The sequence below is a fragment of the Medicago sativa genome, chromosome 2, assembly GCF_051527215.1.
Source record: "Medicago sativa cultivar Bolivia chromosome 2, Bolivia_mono, whole genome shotgun sequence".
Taxonomy (NCBI): domain Eukaryota; kingdom Viridiplantae; phylum Streptophyta; class Magnoliopsida; order Fabales; family Fabaceae; genus Medicago; species Medicago sativa.
The window spans coordinates 62735985-62756918 of NC_140750.1; the positions used below are offsets into that span (position 1 = coordinate 62735985).

Genomic DNA, 20934 nt, shown 5'->3' on the forward strand with positions numbered 1-20934 from the left:
AAGGATTTGCGTGTGCGCTTAAACACTATAGTTTTGCTCTTGTGACCATACAATATTTGCTCTTGAAATTATATCGACGATGTCTCACACTTCAGAGATTAAAGTGGTTGGTTTCATATAATTATTTCTTAACAAGTTTTTATTTTTATTTTTTATCAAGTAGCCTAGTGGCTAGAATTCACCTTTTTCAAGATGAATAAGTGGGGTGTCCGGGGTTCGAACCCCGGCCCCATGCATATAATAATGCATGTCCCTGACAACTGAGCTATGCTCACGGGGACCAAGTTTTTTTAAATCAGATGTTACGTGCATGCAACTTTAAAGACAAATTCTTGAGTCAGATAAATCGCAATGGATGATAAAGCTTTCGAACCCATGATCTCTAATTAAACTATAGGAAATCATTTACCATCTCATCCTAGAGCTACACTTGCTTGGTCACAAGCATAAAAATGAGTCATTTAAACACACACATAATAAGAGAAAGTATGAAAGAGAAAAAAAATTTAAATAATACATATTTTTGAAATAATTAAAAGATAGATATTTTAATGAGTATCTGCCTAAATAATTTTGATTTAGTGTTCCGTGTATATAAGTATTTCTCCTCATCCTAACTGTTATTGGTCACTAGTTGATTTTTTTTTTAATAGCTTTCTCTCTAAACCCAGCACAAGATATGCAGGAAAAGAAAAAGAAGCATTTTCTTTCTTGTTCAACAGCGATGACTCTGCTTCAACGTGAATCAATGGTTCTAATAAAGACAGGTAATTCATCATATTAGTTTTTCTTGTTTTTGACTGGATCTTAGATACGATTTTTTTATGTGTCTTTCTTGTTTTTAAATAATAATAATACCTGTCAAAAAATAAAAAATTATTAATATTATTGTGAATCATCACTTGTATTTTTAAAAATTAAACATAAAAATATTTATTTGTCAGTAACCCCCATATTTTAATTTTTTTAAAGAAACGGATAATATTCATTTTCTAAACTTTCTTCATCTGTATCTACATTTATTAAAGTTCAGACCATAATTTTTTTTTTTGAAGAAGAGTTCAGAACCATAAGTTTTTATCTTGTTAACAAAAAAAGAACTAAATTTTTATCTTGTGAAAAAAATAACTAAGTTTTTTTTTTTTTTTTTTTTTTTTTTGTGAGGGGAAGAACTAAGGTTTTTATTAAGGAAGTACTATAAGGTTTTTTTTTTTTATCTTGTGGTATTCAATTATCTAGTTGATTCCTAAACTAACCCTAATTATTTGCAAATTTTGTCTCTACTTTATGCAACAATTTTTTATGTTGGTTGTTGCCATTTTCAACCAAAAAAACTAAGTCTCTCCTTCTCTCTTACCCCTTTACACCAAGGTTTCAAAACTTCCTAATAATGGAAAATCAAGATCCTTCAAATTGTAGAAAGGAAATGGAACAAGAGCTAATTAGAGGCCGTGACACAGCAAATCAGTTACTTGAAGTAATTAATGTTCATAGAGTGAATATTCATGGAGATTTAGAAGGGTTAATACTACCCTTTGCTCAAGATCTTGCTAAGAAGGTACTTAGATCATTCACAAATACTATTTTTCTATTGAACACCAATGATTATGTCTTCAGTGATGAGGAGGTTTTGCCTGTTACTATCAAAGATTTGTCACCAGCAAATTGCCCAAAGCCTGAAGATACAGATAAAGGTTGCAAGAGTTTATATAAAACTCAAAGAGGGTGCTACAAAAGAAAGTAAGATTTAGAAGTCATATATGCATGTCTTTGTAGAAAGTGATGTTTTATAATTATTATTATTTTTGTTATCGTATTAAATAGTATATAACATATATTATGAAATATAAAGATGCAAATTTTATTAATAGAGAAAAACCATGAATGTGTAAATTAATTTATTTTTAATATAAAAAAGTTTATTTACAAGAGAGTATAAAGCTACTTTAAACCTAATACACAAAAGTACTAGCTAATTGGGTTGAACATAAAGTAAATAGTACCACAAAAAAATGAGCCAGAGCTAGGACTACCCGTGCCAAATGATCATATGCACAACCGTACATACAGGGCGGATCCAGACTTTATAGTGAATTTATCAATATGTCATTGTCCAATAAGTAAAAATGAACAACTAGGGGGAGGCATATCTCATCAAAACCGTACATTTTTCGTACCAAAAAAATGAACAAGAGCACAACCGTACTTACATCACGAAACCTCCTTCCACTAGGGGGAGACGTATCTCAGACTTGACTCTTGTAACAAAAAAATGAACATTGTTATTCCACTAGCAAGACCATTCCTGGTATTCTTAACCACACCCTCTATGAACCAATCATAGGTGAACTTCACATTCTCACCCAGTAATGAAACCTCCTTCCACTAGGGGGAGGCATATCTCAGACTACCTCCCCTTTCGCGCTAAGTGGAAAACACCCGACTTGCATTGTACCTCACTCAAAGGATATCCCTCCAAAATCATGTTCCGCCTACGAGGAGTTTCTAGTGCCATTTCCTCAGAAGAGTCAGGTTGACGTGATGCAAGTCTATCACTCCTAGACCTCCCTTAGACTTAGGCCTCTAAACATCCAACCATTGGACCCAAAGGATTTTGTTCGCCCAATTAGACCCTCCCCATACGAAACATATTTGGAGCCAAACAATTTATCATGAAATTTAAAATGATATCAATCGAAACTAAATTGCAAAAATCAAAAGAGATAAGGGTAAAGAAGATGACAACGCAATTTATATTGGTTCAGTCACGCATATCCTCTCTCGTGACTTACATCCAACCCTAACAAAAAAAATGTGAAATTTCTTTCACTAAAGTTGAATTTGAATATACAAAATCTATTGGCGCAGCTATGGTTTCTTAAAACGCAAACAATCACAGTTTTAGGGTTTGATGGAGTAAGAAGAAGAATAAGTTGCTTAGAGGTTGTTAGAGGTTGTTGAATGAGAGAGAAATAGAATAATGGAAAGTTGTTATTTCATTGATTATGAATATAAAGGTTACAAGAGTATTTATATACATGACTTAGAGTGTAAGTCACTTGTAACAAACTTATCCAAATTATAAAGCTAAACAAAATTAACTCTTTCTAATGATAGAGCAGTTACTGGTTGCTTCTTAGTGCACCATAAGATTGCAACATCATTGAAGTTGAATAGGTAACCAGAAGTGCTTCTCCTATCACTTCTATCTCCACACCAATCCGAATTTGAGTACCCTATTAACTCAATCTTTCCTTCCTTGCTAGAAGTTGGAAACGGAAAACCAAGCTTTAGAGTTCCTTTCACATATCTCATTATTCTTTTGGCTGCAGTAAGATGAGATGTCCTGTGATCATTCCTAAATCTACTGATTATGCTGACTGCAAAGCATATATCAGGTCCGTTATTGCATAGATACCTTAAAGATCCAACTATTTGCTTGAATTCAGTAGCTTCCACCTTATCTTCATTACTACATTCATCCAGCTTAGCATTTGTTTCAGATGGATTTGTGGCAATGTTGTAATCTGCCATATCAAACCTTTCAAGCAATTCACCAATCTACTTCTACTTGAGCATTATAACTCCTAGCTTACTATCTTTGAATTCTAATCCCAGGAAGTATGATAATTTTCCCAAATCAGTCATTTCAAACTCACATTGCATAGTGTGTTTGAACTTCTCAATCTCACTTTGATTGCTTCTAGTTACCAATAAGTCATCTACATATAAGAATATCATAGTAATTTTCTCTTCACTCAGTTTCTGAACGTATATTCCAAATTTGGCTTTGCATTTCTTAAATCCAATTTGAAGTATGAACTGATCAATTATCTTGTTCTATGCTATACGTGCTTGCTTCAAGCCATAGAAAGCCTTGTGCAACTTGTACACCATTTGCTCCTTCCCTTTTACTTCGAGTCATGAAGGTTGTGTAATAGACACATCTTTTTCTTATGGTCCATTTAAAAATGAAAATTTTACATCTAAATGAAGTAGTGACAGCTTCTTGCTACTATCCAGTGCCACGACCAATCTTATAGTTTCTAATCTTGCTAACGGAGAAAATACCTCATTATAATCCACACCATATCACTGTAGGAAACCTCTAGCCACTAGCCTTGCTTTCTACTTAAAAGCTTATCCATCTTGATTCAATTTCACTTTGAAAATCCATTTCACATCAATGATTTTCTTCTTATCAGGTAATTCAACTAGTTTCCAGGTGTTATTCTTCTCAATAACCTTGATTTCTTCGGTCATAGATTTCTTCCACACTTCAGTCTGCATAACTTCTTTATAATTGAGTGGTTCAACATCAACTAGTGCGAAGTGAATGAGTTCACCTTCATCTTTCATTGCACTATCAGACAACAACTCACAATCTTCAAGTCTACTTGGATCTTGCCTATTTCTCTGAGGTCTTATAATAGGTTGTGTAGTTTGAACATCTTCATTTTCAACTGCATTCTCGGTTTCATTCTCAGTCTCTTCAATATCTTCATCAGATGCTTCACTTTGATCTGATTCAGTGAAGATATGTGAATTCACGTTTCTTATTTCAATGGTGCTCTCCCAGTTCCATGTTTCATTCTCATTCATTATCACATCTCTGCTAATTTGAACCTTCTGAGCTTTTGGATCATACAATTTGTATGCTCCAGTTAAGTGGTAACCAATCAGAACCATCTTGTCACTCTTATCATCTAGCTTCCTTCTCTTTGCATCTGGGATGTGTTTATAGTAGATTGAACCATACACCTTCAAATGTTTGACATTTGGTTTTCTTCCACTCCAAGCTTCTTCTAGGACTTTGTTATTCAACTTCTTAGTTGGGCACTTGTTGTAAATGTAAGTAGATGTATTGACTACTTCTCCCCAAAACATATAAGGCATGTTCTTCTGCTTTAACATGCTTCTAGCCATGTCAAGTATGATTATATTCCTTCTTTCTGCTAAACCATTGTGTTGGGGAGTGTATGGAGATGTAAATTCATGAGATATACCTTGTTTAGTGCAAAATTCTTCAAAATTCTATGAGGTATACTCTCCACCACCATCTGTTCTTAAGATCTTAATTGCTTTTTCACTTTCTTTCTCAACTAAGACCTTGAATCTCTTGAATACTTCCAAAGCTTCACTCTTCAGCTTAATTGTGTATAGCCATAACATTCTGGTAGTGATGAAGTACTTGCTTCCTCCTATTGTAGGTGTCTCAAATGGTCCACAAATGTCAGAATGTATGATTTCAAGAGCAGCTTTTGATCTCTTAGGCTTTTCAGACACAAAAGGGAGCCTATTTTGCTTACCCCTTAAGCAAACTTCACAAGTTTTCTTATGTGCATCCAAAATTGGTAATCCTGATACTAAATTCTTAGAGCTTAAATAAGACAAGCTTCTAAAATTTAGATGACCATACCTCATATGCCATAACCAGTTTGAATCTTCATCAGTTACATTTGACATGCACACTTCTTTTGCATTTTGAATGCAACATAAGAAGGTTCTGCTCTTTGTTAACTTGGATTTCACCACTAGTTTACCTTGCATATAGATGCAAGATATTACCTTTCATAGTGACTAAAAACCCCTTCTCAATCAGTTGTCCAATACTCAACAGATTGCACTTCATTCCTGGAACATATAGCACCTTCTCAATTAGTGCATTTTTCCCATCTTTCATTTTTATAGCAATATCTACAATTCCTTTTGATGCAAGGTTTCTTCTATCTGCAAGCCTGGCATTTATTTTTCTGCTTGAATCAAAATTAATCAGCCATTCTTTTTCCCATCTTTCTTGTGCCAACACTCATCACCATAATGACTAAACTTCTCACAATTATAACACTGAATCTTTCTCTTACCAAATTCTTTTTTTCTTGTTCTGATTGTTACCAGAACCTGTACCAGTTTATGAAGTTTCACCTTTCTCATCAGGCTTGTTCCAGTTTCCCTTCTTGAACTTTCATTTTCCTTTCTTCTTTAAATACATGTCATATCCATCTTTCTTGGTGAATTAAGCTTGCAAGGCTTGTTGAGTATTTCTTTATGAACCTCTTTCAATCACCAACATCTCATGAGCTTCAAGTGATGATTGAATTTCTTCAATCTTCAATGTTTTCACATCCTTAGCTTCTTGTATGGTTACAACTATGAAATCAAATTTAGAAGTAAGGGATCTCATTATCTTAGCCACCACTTGTTGATCTGACATAACTTCTCCACAAGCCTTCATCTGATTCGCTACAGCTAATAGTTTGGAGAATTAATGATTGATCCTTTGATCATCTTCCATCTGCATCAACTCATACTTCCTTCATAATGACTGAAGCTTCACTTGCTTCACATTGTCACCTCCTTCATAGTATTTTGCTAAGATATCCCAAGCTTCCTTGGATCTTGTTATCTTTGAAATCTTCTCAAAGTGATTAGAATCCACATTCTGCTGAATATAGAATAAAGCCTTGCAATCTTTCTTCTTCAATTTGTTGAAGGTTGATCTCTGCACATCTGTAGGATTTGCACTTAGATTTTCATACCCATTCTCCACCAATTCAAGAATATTTTGTGCTCCAAATAGAGACTTCATCAATGCACTCCACCTTTCACATTTCACTCGTGTTTCCCAGAAAATTCACCTCTCACAATTTCTCTCGTGTTTCCCTGAATCTGAACCCAAGGCTCTAGATGTCAATTATTAGCGCATCTATGGTTTCTTAAAACGCAAACAATCACAATTTTAGGGTTTGATGGAGGAAGAAGAAGATGAAGTTGGTTAGAGGTTGTTAGTGGATGTTGAATGAGAGAGAAATAAAATAATGGAAAGTTGTTATTTCATTGATTATAAATATAGAGGTTACAAGAGTATTTATATACATGACTTAGAGTGCAAGTCACTTGTAACTCACTAACAAACTTATCCAAATGATAAAGCTAAACAAAATTAACTCCTCTAATCAAGATTGTGATAGCAATTAAAATTTCAAGAAAACCTTCTTCAATATAAATTCGATTAACAATCTAAGGATCCCTCACCATAGAAGAGAAAAGATTCATCACTTTTCTCTTAAGAACACATTTAGAAAGGATCCCTCACTTTTTTTTCTCTCAATATCGCACTAAGAAAATTGGAGTGGGAGAAATTTTTTAATCTTGATGATTTTTCAGAATGTGAATGAATTAAAACTGCTCAATGAATGTTATTTATATGATATAGGTAAAAACATAGAAAATATGACAGATGGTTCACATGAATCAATTCATACTTAAGCATACAAATTGATGCAATTTCAACAAACCTGAAAAGTAATTTCCTTCCAGGGCATGAATTGGTTCATGTTCTTTAGATTTATGCATGAATAAATTCATTTCTTTTATATGAATCGTTTCAAAGAAGAGTTTTGAGCACCTTTGAAGTAGACAACAACCTTGCTTGCGCCTTTGCAGGTTTTTCCTTTATCATGGATAGATACAATTGCATAAAATGCATACTTTTGAGGGTAAAAAAAGACATGTCTAATAAAGAGAAAAAAACTATAAAAAGAAAAATTTAAAAGCTTGTACTTATTTTGCTATTTGCACCACCCAGACAACCTCACATTGAACCCTACTGACATATATTTTATCGAAACTCATCCCCCAAAAACATCAAGATGAAGATAATTTAATATATGAAAGATAATAAGAGAGGATATAGAAGTGATACAATTTGCTTCTAGGCACAAGGAGTTTGTAATCGGGGTTAAGGAGGGAGAACAATACAAGACAACAAAAGAATTAGCCCAAATTGTGAGGGAGAAATTTTGTTTTGAATTGAATGCACACACATAAACACTTGCTTGTTTGGCAAGCTATTTATACAAACATTGGCTACACATTTACTTTGTTACAAAATCAGTTACAAAACAACTAAATATCCTAACAGAATTAATTAATTCAATAATCTTTTGTAATTCAGATTAGGTCGAGCCAAAACATTAGGTTCATCTCTCAAATGCTTGAAAGTATCTTTCTTTAATTCCTTACTTAGAATGTTATGCCACTTGATTTTCACTTCCGGAGTGCTCCAACCCTAGTCTTCCTTTACTAATTAACTTTCTCTCTCAAGTAGTGGAAATGTGTATCTATATGCTTGCTTCTCCCATGAGCAATTGGATTCTTGGTTAGGTTTATAGCTTAATTGTTGTTGATTCTAATGATCACAGTTTATGATATCTTCACACCTTATTCTTCAAGCAATGTATTGAGTCATACAATTTAGCAAGATCCTAAGGAAGCTGCTATATATTATGCCTGACATGAGGAGAGAGCTACAACAAGTACAAGTTCCTTTTTTGAGCACCAATCATGAAAATTAAACCAATTGTACTCTTTCTATCTTCCTTATTTGATTTTTCGCAATTAAAGTAATTAATACCTTCAAAGAATTAATCCACCTTGGGTCTTTCATGGCACATTCAAAACTTTTTGATTCAACATCTGCAAATAGTGTTAAATGCACTAGTTTGCCATGAGAATCCACTTCATTATATCGGATCTTCTCCCATTCTTCTATTCTTTGAGGTTGAAGTCTTTGTGCATGAGATGTTCTTGCTCCTTGATTTCTTATTCGCATTGTTATCGCCATTGTTATGGTTCAATTATGGCTCCTCTTTATCTTCAATCTCGTAATCTAACGATACTTTTGTTGAATTCTTATTCTCTGAAGTGTTTCAGCTCTACAACACGGGTTGGGTTGATTTGTTACTTTTGTTTTGCTCCACAACAAGGGTTGGAACTTAGGACGATCGCTCTTTAAGCACCTCAAAATTGTTCGTTTTGCTGAAAATAACGAATTTGAGGTGCGTAAAAAGCAATTGTCGGAGTTTAGAAGAACCACTTCCTCCAAATTTTGCTTCACTACTATTAGATTCGTCAATATTGATTTGGGCTTCATCAATACTATTCACCCCCCCATCCGGACATGGATCAGTTGTATCCACTGATACTCGTATAACTTCTGATCCACTACCCCAACCCACATTCATGCTGACAACAATTAGTTTTGAGAAGCGTAGGAAGATAAATTTGAGATAAAGGTTGATTAATTGAAATTTATAGAATGAAAAAACATGATTACAATGTGTATATCACTTTATATAGGGATCCTAATTAAGCTAGCTAATTATAACCAATTTTCAACTAATTTGTAACTATTTTAAATAATATTTCAACTAATTATAACAAATCTCAAACTATCTCTAACAATTAATGGTATAGACTAACATGTAAGATACCAAATGATGTAGTATCAAAAGTAAGTATTTTTGTTTATTGTCTCCACAGGGACTGGTGCGATATTCTAAGTCGTTCAACAATCAATGTCGTTCTGAGCTAAGGTTTCACAAGATTTTGTTTCATAAACGATAAAATACGAAATTGTAAAAGGTTTGAGAGTTAACAGGGAAATGATTATGCTGGGATTAAACATCATCAACCTACTTATACGTATTCTCGGATAAGTGTTGCGGATTCTAATTATCAATTGATATTATCACATATTGCTCGGCAACATCATTCGTGTCCAAATGATGTTGTGACTTCTATTGGGTCGTTCAATCGTCGATTTCCCAAACTATTAAACGATCCAATAGTCGATTGTATCGTTGTATAGTTGATTTCCCAAGCTATTAAACGATACAAAAGCTTTGGGTTCCAATATTCAAAAGTAATTACAAAACCTAAATTCCATGTCTAGAACAAAGCTTTGATAGAAGATTATTCTAACCTAGATTCAAAAGGTATTTTTCAATACAAATCAATCCATAAGATTAAAAGCATGGAAAACAAGAATAACCTCAGCATCATGAGATAATTAAAATCAAACAACATCATAATCAAAGGGAATACATACTAGTAGAGTTGATTACATTTAATCCCAACAAAAATAGTCTAGCTACTCATTGTCATGGTAACCTTACAAGGAGAAAAGATGAGATGGAATGGAAGCAAGCCATGATGTCTCAATGATCTTGTGAATCCCTTCAATCCTTGTGCTCCTTTCTCTTCCTAGAATAGCATAATATCTGATAATAATCTTTCTGAAATAAGAAGAAGGGGCTTTTATACTTCTGCATATATTATGATCTCGCCCGGCAGGATTTTTGTCGCTCTGGCGACAAGAACTTTCTTTGCCATTGGGTTTCTGCCACGTCATCATCCACTTGCTCCAAACCGCCTTATCTCGCCAGGCAGGAAATTCCCGCCAAGACGACATTTGTCGCTCTGGCGAACTTTGATGGCCAAAAACATGCTCTCTGTTTCTCCATTCCCACCATGGCGACATTTGTCGCTTGGGCGACATCTTGCCAGGCAGGATTTTGTTGCTCGGGCGACAAATCCTTTTGCTCCTCTTTTTGTTTTTCTTTCGTTGGTTCATGTCTTGATCACTATTTTCCTGCACAATTGGGTTACGTAAGACATAAAAAACATAATTATGCATTTTGCCACTTTTTCATATATTTTCCTTGGATAACTTATACAACAAGTAACTAAAAGAGTTTAATATAAATCATGAAACTAACACTTTCTAGCACTTATCACCAAACAAGTGCGAGAAAGGAAACAAAAAGTTTACGACTAATGAAAGCATACAATTTTTTTTTACCAATGTACTATTAGAGCACAATTGCGGAGGGTAATTCATCGAGTTAAGAGCCTAACTCGTTTAAGAGTTGACTTCTTCCACCTTGATGTTTTTTCATGTACACTGTTAAGAGATTAGACCTCTGATCAAATTGTTAAGAATCAAAGTCTCTACTACTGAGAAATTCTTAGGTGGTCCAGGACCAAGAAATTTTCTTTGGTCACAACCAAAGAAAGAAGAGAGAGAAGAGAGAAGAGAGAGAAAATGGAAAATATTTATTTATTTGTGAAGAGAGAGAGAGAGAGAAGGCAAAAACTCTATGTGTGACCAAACCAAATTTCTTGGTCCTGGTTCACACAAGAGTTTCTCCTCTACTACTTGTGTCACATCATCCTGTGGTATGAGTACTACATTAAGCCAGAGTGAACTTGTGTAAACTTCTCTATTTTTCCTTTTTTTTTTTTGCAAGTAATTAATGTTCTAGTTAAATTAAACTACATCCCTTTGAATTTGATTTCCTTTTCGTTTCTAACTTTCAAAGGTCCTGATTTCCTTTTATAGTTGTTGCATTGCCAACTGAATGATATCAAAACGTTTAGTCTATTAAGTTCATTATGTTTCAATTAGCAAACCGACAAGGTTAAATAAATAGATTTATCATAATCATAAAATCATTTATTATGAAAGAGAGAAAGAGCAAAATAGCTTCATTTGTCATAGATGTAAATGAGGATACATGGAGTATTTATAGAGAACAAGTAAAGTACATTAAGCCTAATTACATGCTAATCAACATGATTAAGCCTAAGTAAGAATAAGAAGCTTGCAGCTCAAGTAATAGCTTGCAGCTTAAGTAATAGCAGAACTACTTTCTCTTTGTTGTTGTTCTTCCTCTAATATCATTGGATTATAAGGATGGTAAAACAGGGCTTACCCGCTGGACCGGCTCGTTTAGCCCACTATGTTTGGCAAGCTGAGTCGAAGTATTGAACTCGGCCACCTAAATTAACTCAGCCTGCCTTGTCCCATTTTTGGGTGGGCTTAAACGGGGCTTGCCTAAACGGGACGGGTCGGCTTACTTTGTCATCCCTATTGGATTATAACTGTGATTTAATGCTATTGATTTCATAAAAACATGTATTAAACTCAGCAGATTATGAGTTAGTTGTACAAAATATGATATTTACTGGTAGACTCTTTTACTTTGATAAGATCAAAAGCACTTACTTGGGAGAAGGATAGCTCAATTTTGATTGAAGATGGCTATGAATGGAGAAAGTATGGACAAAAAAAGTTAATCAATGCAAAATACCTCAGGTATATATCTTCAATTTCAACTTATAATAACTTACTCAAAATCTCTTTTTTTTCCTTCTATATGGCACTATTTATTCTTAATGATTAATCATAGTTCAATATGTGATTCATATTATAGGAGCTACTACAGATGCAGTTACAAAAGTGATGAAGAATGTGAAGCTATGAAACATGTGCAGAGAATTCAAGAGGACCCTCCATTATACAGAACCATATATTATGGCCATCATAGTTGCAAAAGCTCTTTATCAAATTCAGAGATCACATTATTGGAACCTAATAATACTTCTTCTATGTTCCTTAGCTTCAATGACAGCCTCCAAATCAAAGAACAATACCCTGCATTTTCATCACCACTTTCTGTATCAACAAAACAAGAGCCTATAGATGTTATTAATCCCTATCATAACCAAATTGATCAGGACCAATTAACATCATCAGATTACCCTCTCTCGTGTGACTATAAGCTTGAATTTGATTATGTCAGGCATGCTACTATGCTATCATCCACCAAATCTGTTCCATTTCATGATGGATTTTAGTTACCTAAATTAGGTAAGTCTTTGTATGGTGATTTAAGGAGTATGTCAGTTGTTAAGAAAATATGCAATTTATTCTCTAAAGTTCTGTCAATTGCATTTGAATTTGATTATGTAAAAAGTTAATAATACCTTGTAATTTAAAGATAAATTGTTCTGCTTCATAAAAAAAAAAATATTATGGCGCTTGTGTTGGTCTCTGAAATCAGGAGTATTATTTGCTATTATTTGACCAACTGTGCAAGTTATATTTGATTTATATATAGAGAAAATTGCACCAGAGACAACGGACAACAAGCTGTACCGTTGACCGTTTGTATGGCAAAACAAATCCTCTTGAAAACTACATTCATAGTTTTGCTATTGATTATTTTTTTCTTTTACTATACTTGCTATCATGACTTACTCAAGAAGAAGTCATAGCTATCGGAGTTTAATTTGTGCTATCAAGAGGAAAATCTTCCGCTGATTTTTTACCTAAGTTAGGGATTAGGTGTAGTGATAGTTTTTCTTTCTATTGGCATGTTTCAAGTTTGTAACCAAAGAAATAAGAAAAGTTACACGCTAGTATTAGGATTAAAACTTTATATAGCTCTGAGTTGATATATCTTTACTTCTAATAAATTATATCTACGTAAAATTGAACTCAACATATACTACCTCCCGCGAACATTGCTATGATATCCTTTGCAACATGCAGGCTTGTGACAGAAGCTGTTTGTGATTACCAATAATGGTGTGCTCAAGCTTTATCCCATCTCATGGAGGCACGTCTCTACCTCCTCCTATTTTATTGAAGTGTAATGTGGATTGCGCTTTTTAAGTAAAAAAGGCTGTTTTGGAGTCGGTATATGTTTTGGTGATAGCTTGGGTTACGCTGTATTTTTCTCCTGTTTGTCATGTGATTGAATGCGGGGTTTATCGGAGAGTTTGGGAAGCGCCGAGTCATCTTGACCAAAAATCTTAAGATGTTAAGTATACGAGTCATCTTTTGTATATATCTAACATTTACACATTCATTCCTTAAAAAAAAAAAATATTTTACACATTCATAAGCGATGTGAAATATTAACTACTCACGCTTGAAACCAATAAAGATATTGCTATTCCGATAGTTGTAGACATGAGCTTTGAATAAGTAATTTTTGAAAGTGACCAATCGATTGTTAATGTTGTGCTTAATGGTTGAATGAGTGAGTTTTGCCTAAAAAAAAAAATTACCTATTTTTCTCATGCGAAAGGGTCCTTGGTGATCTGGAGTTCGGGCGAGAGGTAAATAAAGACCAACTAAGAATTATTTCACTCATGAATTGAATTTGGTTTTCCCAAATAATTGTCCTTTGTTGAATCTCATTAACTGTTTTAGTTCAATTACTTGGGTCTATATCTGGTTTTATTATACTCCCTCCGTCCCATATTATAAGCAAAAACAAAAAATCACACTTATTAAGAAAACTAAAATATACTCCCTCCGTTTCAAAATGAGTGTCGTTTTAAGTGTTTACACACATATTAAGAAATGCAATGATTAAAAGAAAGAGAATGGTTATTTTACCAAATTATCCTTATTAACTATTGGTTAGTTTCAAAAGCAATACTTTGGAAGTAGTGTGCAGAGTATTAATTGGAGGGTAAAATTGAAAAGAAAAAGTTAATATTGCATTGGAAACTGAAAGCGACACTCATTTTGAAACAAATTTTTTTGGCTAAAGCGACACTCATTTTGAAACGGAGGGAGTAGTAGTTTGTAACATAGTATTTTGTGCTATCTTTGAAATAAGTTTTATAGGAAGATGTAAAATCAATTTTCATTGGTAGTTGATTATAGAAAAAATGAAAAAGAAAGCAAATTGAATGCACTTTGCATTTAATTTTCATTTGGAAAAGATGATTTTTTGAAAAAACATAATTGAATATGATAAAAGTTGGTCTTTTTTTGTTATAATTTGGGACAAAGAAAATGGGTTTTTTTTTTTTTTTTTGCTTATGATTTAGGACGGAGGGAGTATATAAGAATGAAAAATATTTAGATGACATTAAGTTTTGGTAACATTAGTGTATTTTAAGGAGGGAGAATGATGAAAACAAACTATTTTTGGTGAGTGAGAATGATTGGTTAGTAGAAAGAAAATTATCAATGTCACCCAAATAAAATATGTATTGTCGTTTATAGACCTACTTTATATTCAAAAGAAATGCATAGTGTACTTCCTCTGATCATATTTATAATAGACATTTGGATTTACAAAAACTGACATATATGATCTAAATTTTGAACTAAATACATCAAATTTGGTTGACATAAATATCTCTTATAAATATGACAAAAGGGAATACAAAATGATCACTAACTCAAAAGAAAGAAAAAATTTAAGTGAAACCTACTTTTCCTAAGTGATGTCAACGTGTTATCTTGAATCATGATCTTCCCGTATGGGCAAAATTCAAAATGACGTTTGCTAATTTCTGATAATATAATAAGTGACAGTCTGCTGCGGTGATTGATCGGCGGTGATCCTCTTTTCCATTTCTTCACTTCTCCAACATCATGTCAAACGACGCCGTTTCGTTTCTCATCCTCATCACAATCTTCTTCAATAATTGCTTTCTCTCCACCAACTCTTACTCCGAAATCCTTCTCCCAACTCAACTCCACCGTATCTCATCGCCGATCACTTGTCCCGCGCCAGACCCCAGTCTTTACTACCAACCGGTCATCGGAATTGTCAGTCACCCCGGCGACGGTGCCTCTGGTCGCCTCAGCAATGCTACTGATGCTTCTTACATCGCTGCTTCCTATGTTAAATTCGTTGAAGCTGCTGGTGCTAGAGTTGTTCCCCTCATTTATACCGAGCCAGAGGAGATACTTCTCAAGGTATCACTCTCAATTTACTCTTACCCTCACAAAAATAGTTAGAAGTAGAATAGTGTGTGTTTGCTTCCAATTTTGGAGAGGTAGTAGAATTACTGCTTTGTCTTAAGCACAAAAGATTAATGAAACAGTAACGTAAGAACAGTGATGTGAATAATGTTACCAAGAATAATTGATTTACCTTTAGAATTGATTTCAACTCTAAGTTAGGAGTTTTTATCTCATTGATTTTCAGTTTCAGATTTTTTGTTTATGTCACTTTTAGTCAAAATCAATTTTTGTCTGAACAAAACACACATTAGTATTCAGTGCCTAGAGTATAACTCTCTCTCCAATTTAGTTGCCAATTTATTTATAACTAATCAGTAATCTGTATAGTATATGAACTCGTTAATTTATTGGTAAGTATATGAAAATATGTATGTTAGTCTCTAACTTTTAAAGAGTTGGAATTAAAGTGACGGAATTCATATTTAATATTTTTATATATTTTAGACTTTAAATTGCAGAGAGTAATAATTAGACTAAGTTAATGAGTTATCCAAAAAAAAAGTAAAACGGTTAGTTAGTTAATTAGTTATCATTTTCTGTTAGCTTTCAGTTAGCTTGAGTTTCTGTTTTCTACTCCTTTGCTTCAAGTCAAGCTTGTGATTGTGTGTAACGACTTCACCAGATTTAATTTTAATACGTTTTCAGAAGAGTGTTTCCAATTTCAAAATAAGGTATTAGAAGTTAATTACTCACTCTCATCATTTTTCGGCTTTCCTTAACCATCCCCCGATTGGCGGTTGCTGCTGCATTATCCATATTTTAATGTAATTTTCTACAATATCAATGATTGCAACATGACCACAATTTTAAACTTCAGTTCACTTCCAGCAACTAGCACAATTGGACTTGCGTTACAAAGGAAGAATGATAGTTTGTTTATGGTTCCATTAAGAAACATCCCTCAAATAACTCTCTTTGCTGCAATAAAATTCGCGATTTGATTTACTTAATCATCATTGTTCTTTATCGTTCGTTAGCAGCACCGGTAGATAAATCTGAAATGAGAAGAGGTATACATTATGAGGACAAAATTTTAAGAAAACAGGTTATATTCTTCAATTAATTTTACTTATAGAAGTTCTGGTAAGTCTGTACTACTTTGTGTTGGATTGCAAAAAATGGGGAAGAAAAAATCTTTTACATTCTGTGGTAACGTAAACCTGTATTATTTTTTATTCTTAGAAATGTTTGTGATGATGTTGAGTACATTTTTGCACTCTCTGCAGAAGCTCGAATTGGTAAATGGGGTTCTCTTCACTGGTGGATGGGCTAAAGATGGGTTATATTTTGAAACTGTTCGGAAAATATTTAAGGTATCTGTTTATTACTGTTAATAATAGTATTCTAATACTCCCATAGTCATATACATGCATTTGTAAGAAGCCTCAGTACTCCCCCCAGTGCAAAGGTTCTTTCCTGGGGTGTGTACTGATGCTTCGAGAATACAAAGTATGAATGGAGGGTGGAAGAGTTTTTATCGATTACTTGTAATTTTGGTAGATATGTTTGTTTCAAAGATATCAAGGAATGCATTGTTAATGTATGGATTAATTTATGCTCTTTTGAATTTCACATAAGTTGTATTATTTGTTGGTGCAGAAAGTTTTAGAGAAAAATGACGCTGGAGACTACTTCCCATTATATGCCACCTGTTTAGGCTTTGAACTTATATCAATGATCATAAGCGAGGTGAGTTCGCCTTCTTATAGTTGTATCTTTTCTGACTTTATAAAAAAATCTCCCAAGGGGAAAAGTTTGCACAATGCGTAGTGGACACAACTTTGCTAGTTAGTCTTTTGTATAAGTTACGTTTTATCCACCATTTTGCTTCTGAGTGGACACAGTTTATATGATGTCTTATCATGTTGTCACGTGTTGTTAACATTGTTGCTCATAATTTTGTTTGGATTTCAAATTCCCAACACAGAGAAAGTAGAAAAATTACCTATTATGTCGAATTGGTATTATTTATTATTTTATGCTTATGTTGAACAATATTCATGATTTGAAATGTTGAGAAAAGTTGAAGACTTGTTACAATTTACAGCACATTCAAGTCCTTCTCTTTCTACATTACAAGTTTGGCTTTTTTTTTTTTTTTTTTGATCATAGGACAATAATATTCTTGAAGAATTTAGTGCAAGAAATCAGGCAAGTAGCCTTCAATTTGTGAAGAATGCCAATATAGAAGGATCTGTATTTCAGAGGTAAACAATCTATGTAAATAGTATTTTTATGAAGTTGCACTTCAATCTCTCAGTGGACATAAAATGAGGTTGGAATGTGGGCTTTAAACTTAGATTGTTGTCTCAATCTTCCCGTCAACAGATATGCTGAAGAATTGGCCAACTTTTTTTTGTTGATGTTTTCTCTATATCAATTCTGGTGTTTGATTTACCCTTCTTTTGCAACAGATAATCCCCTATCCACTAAATTCCTTCTAGTTTTCATTTCTTCATTTTGATGAATTTCTTCTTTTGTTTTACTGTAAAAAAAACAGAGCTCTTATTTTGTTATCTTTATTATACCACTATTATCAATGACAGAGCATTCATCTAAGAGAGAATTTCTTGTGTTGACATAGACCTAACACACAGCATTTAAGACTCGTCAATTCATTAGCTTGAAGGTGATTCCTATAAAACATTATATTAGTTAAATACACTTGATTTCTGACATAATCGGTGACAAATGGAATGGCTTTCTTTTAGCCATGGATGAAGTAAGAGAGGAAAAAGAAAATAGATGAAAAATATAAGCATATTTAGAGATAGATGATCAAAAGATACGACAGAAAAGATAGAGTGTGACACATAAAGAGGAGTCAGAAGATTAGCACTGTCATTATACAAGAAATTCTCTCAATCAAACCTGTAAATTTCATTCAGACATTTTTTTTTTTTTTTTGAAGAAATTCAGACGCGTTAAGTCCGTGTTTATACAACAAACATGCGGTTTTTTTTTTTCTTTCTAAAAAATTCTATCATTCAAAAGTCTTTAATTTACACATTCTTTAACATTTTGTGACTGAGTTTAATATTCAAGTTATGGACCACTTCTCTTTTCCTGCAGATTTCCTCCAGACTAGTTAAAGAAGTTGAGTACAGATTGTCTTATCATGCAAAATCATCGTGTGAGTATACATAGACATAGTCAATAAGTTATTCTTCCAAATGATAAATTGTCATAAATTGGAGTATTCATCTACTAGATCCACATCGTTTATAATCAATTTTGGTTTTATGTTGGGTAGATCAACCATTGAAGTTATATACTTGGTACGGAGACTAATGGAGAGATATTGGGTATGGAAGGGGTGGAGGCATATGCATGGTTTTTAGTGATTTAGAAAAATGTGTATGATAGAGTATCTTGAAAGGTTATGTCAAAGACTCTATAGAAGAAAGGAGTTTAATTGTCTACATTTAGATTGTGTTTGTTGAACATATCTAAAATTGCGCCTCTGTATATACTTTATGAAAATTATATAATCTTAGTTTAGTTACACCGTCGATGTACAAGGAAGGTGAGAATGTTACAATGGAATAATGTTATACGAGACAAGATAGAATTGGAAATGCAATCACTAGAGAGAAATTTGGGGCAGCTTTCATTGTGAACAATATGGTAAAGTCTCAACTTAGATGGTTTAGCATATAGATAATAGTGCAATAGTTAGAGGTATAAGGAGACCAAGGAAAACCATATGCCAACTATTGAGAGAGATTTATGGGTAAATAGTCTATTTTTAAATTTAATACATGACATGGTTTTATAGGTAGTTTATGGCATGTCTTCATTCTTTAGTTACTTGGATGCTTTTATGTTTCCAAAGTTGTTATTATTGACTCTATCTTAGTTCTTGAATAACAAAGTTCAATGAAGTTTATCATATGTAGAAATTTAGTACTATGTATTTATATCTAATTTTGGTAATGACAGTGTGGCATATCCCCAGCAAAGCTCCTGGGCAATAAAAAATTATCCAGTTTTTTTGAGATCTTGACAACTTGCAATGATGAAGATAACAAGGTATTCAATGTTATGTTCTAATATGAGTTGATATGGTTCGTAAATCAATCTTTTTAATATCATAACCTTTAATGAGCTTCCTTCATGAATAAAATCTAATGTCAATTGGAATTGTTTTAGGTTTATGTTTCCACAGTACGTTCATATAACTATCCGGTGACTGGCTTCCAATGGCATCCAGAGGTGAATAATAGTTTTTCCTGTGCGGACTCTGATTGCAGTATTGTTAATTTCAATTCCCAAATACTATTTAGTCAAGTTCATAACTAGTCATGCACTACTTTTAGTTCATCTTTATTATAGCTGTGTAAGATCCTTGTTAAATGATACAATAGAAAAATGCTTTCGAATGGGGCACGCCAAGTATTCCACACACGGAGGATGCCATTCGGACAACTCAGTATGTAGCAAATTTTTTAGTCAGGTCAGGACCCCAGAATTTGATAGTATTATCATCCGTTACTTATTAAATTTATGCTTATCGTTTGTTTACAGTGATGTGAAGTAGTATTGACCATTTATGCTTATCTTTGAGACACACTTACTAGCTGTGAACGATTCAGTTCCATTTTCTATTATTTTTCTTCTCATACTTATCAATGGCTAACTTGATATTTTTCTACTTTCACTGATCTGGTTCCAGTGAAGCTAGGAAATCCTCAAATAGACCAGTAGCTCAGGAATTGCGAGACAATCTCATTTACAATTACAGACCCACTTATTGTGGGAAGGCAGGGTAAGCCCAAGATTTCTTTGAAACTTTGCCGTTTTTATGTTTTGCATGTGAAGTTGGCTTATGTATATGTTTGTGCTTCTTGTAGGAAAGGATACGATGAAGTTTATATATTTGAATAAGTCTAAATGTTGAATATATCATTGTGCACGATAATCTGGCATATGATTGTATAATTGTATTGGTGTTGAGTGAGTTTGGGCACACATCAAACCGGAGCTCAAATTTGTTGTTTTCCAGTTGAGCGTGCATCCGAACACATGAAAACTGGTAAATATTGTATACACAAGTCTGTATCCATTATTTTGTACAATAATTGTTGTATGATAACATTGTACCATATAGGTTCAGCATTACCCCTTTGTATCTTGTTATTGCCTAGTTTTTGGCCTCTGTTAATGCATGACGGAAGATAGCCTGTAGGGGATGAAATAACTTTTTAATAACATGGCGTATTTTTTAGGACTGTTTAGTGTTGAAGACTATTTTGTAGCATGTTTATTATTTTCTATATCTAGGCCAAGGTATAACATTGTAAATGAGGGTGTTTTTTTAGGGGTTTGGAGTGGAAGGTGAGAAAGGTGGTGAGGTGATGTCTGATTTTGGAAAACATATATGTAAGCATATCTCGTATTATATAATCCAAAGGTGGGAAAGGAAAACATGCTCTAGATTATATTATATAATTTGAATGGACGGCACACGAGAAAGGTGGAGGATGAGAAAAAAAATTCTCTAAAAAAATAAAATAAGTTCAAGTGTTTGG

The 20934-nt window shown here is 33.4% G+C and overlaps 1 protein-coding gene and 1 pseudogene across 2 annotated transcripts; both read left to right on the forward strand.

Moving 5' to 3' along the window:
* The first annotated feature begins 488 nt into the window (after positions 1-488).
* Positions 489-12685, forward strand: LOC146949510 (putative WRKY transcription factor 62). Its single transcript, XM_085745508.1, has 4 exons — positions 489-767; positions 1372-1740; positions 11837-11941; positions 12060-12685. The coding sequence occupies exons 2-4, from the start codon at positions 1391-1393 to the stop codon at positions 12481-12483; spliced, it is 879 nt and encodes a 292-aa protein (XP_085601634.1). The 5' UTR covers positions 489-767; positions 1372-1390; the 3' UTR covers positions 12484-12685.
* A 2234-nt stretch (positions 12686-14919) lies between these two features.
* Positions 14920-20534, forward strand: LOC146949511 (gamma-glutamyl hydrolase 2-like; annotated as a pseudogene). The gene is made up of 10 exons (XR_015027290.1): positions 14920-15355; positions 16630-16716; positions 17003-17092; positions 17516-17610; positions 18476-18536; positions 19346-19435; positions 19556-19618; positions 19771-19859; positions 20079-20171; positions 20257-20534. The product of XR_015027290.1 is annotated as a gamma-glutamyl hydrolase 2-like (transcript).
* The last annotated feature ends 400 nt before the right edge of the window (positions 20535-20934 follow it).

Bases quoted from the DNA above. Each gene is read 5' to 3' on its own strand.
- LOC146949510 (XM_085745508.1), top strand. From the start codon at position 1,391: ATGGAAAATCAAGATCCTTCAAATTGTAGAAAGGAAATGGAACAAGAG. The intron at 1,741-11,836 runs GTAAGATTTAGA...TACTTTGATAAG, and splicing joins AGAGGGTGCTACAAAAGAAA to ATCAAAAGCACTTACTTGGG. The intron at 11,942-12,059 runs GTATATATCTTC...TTCATATTATAG, and splicing joins ATCAATGCAAAATACCTCAG to GAGCTACTACAGATGCAGTT.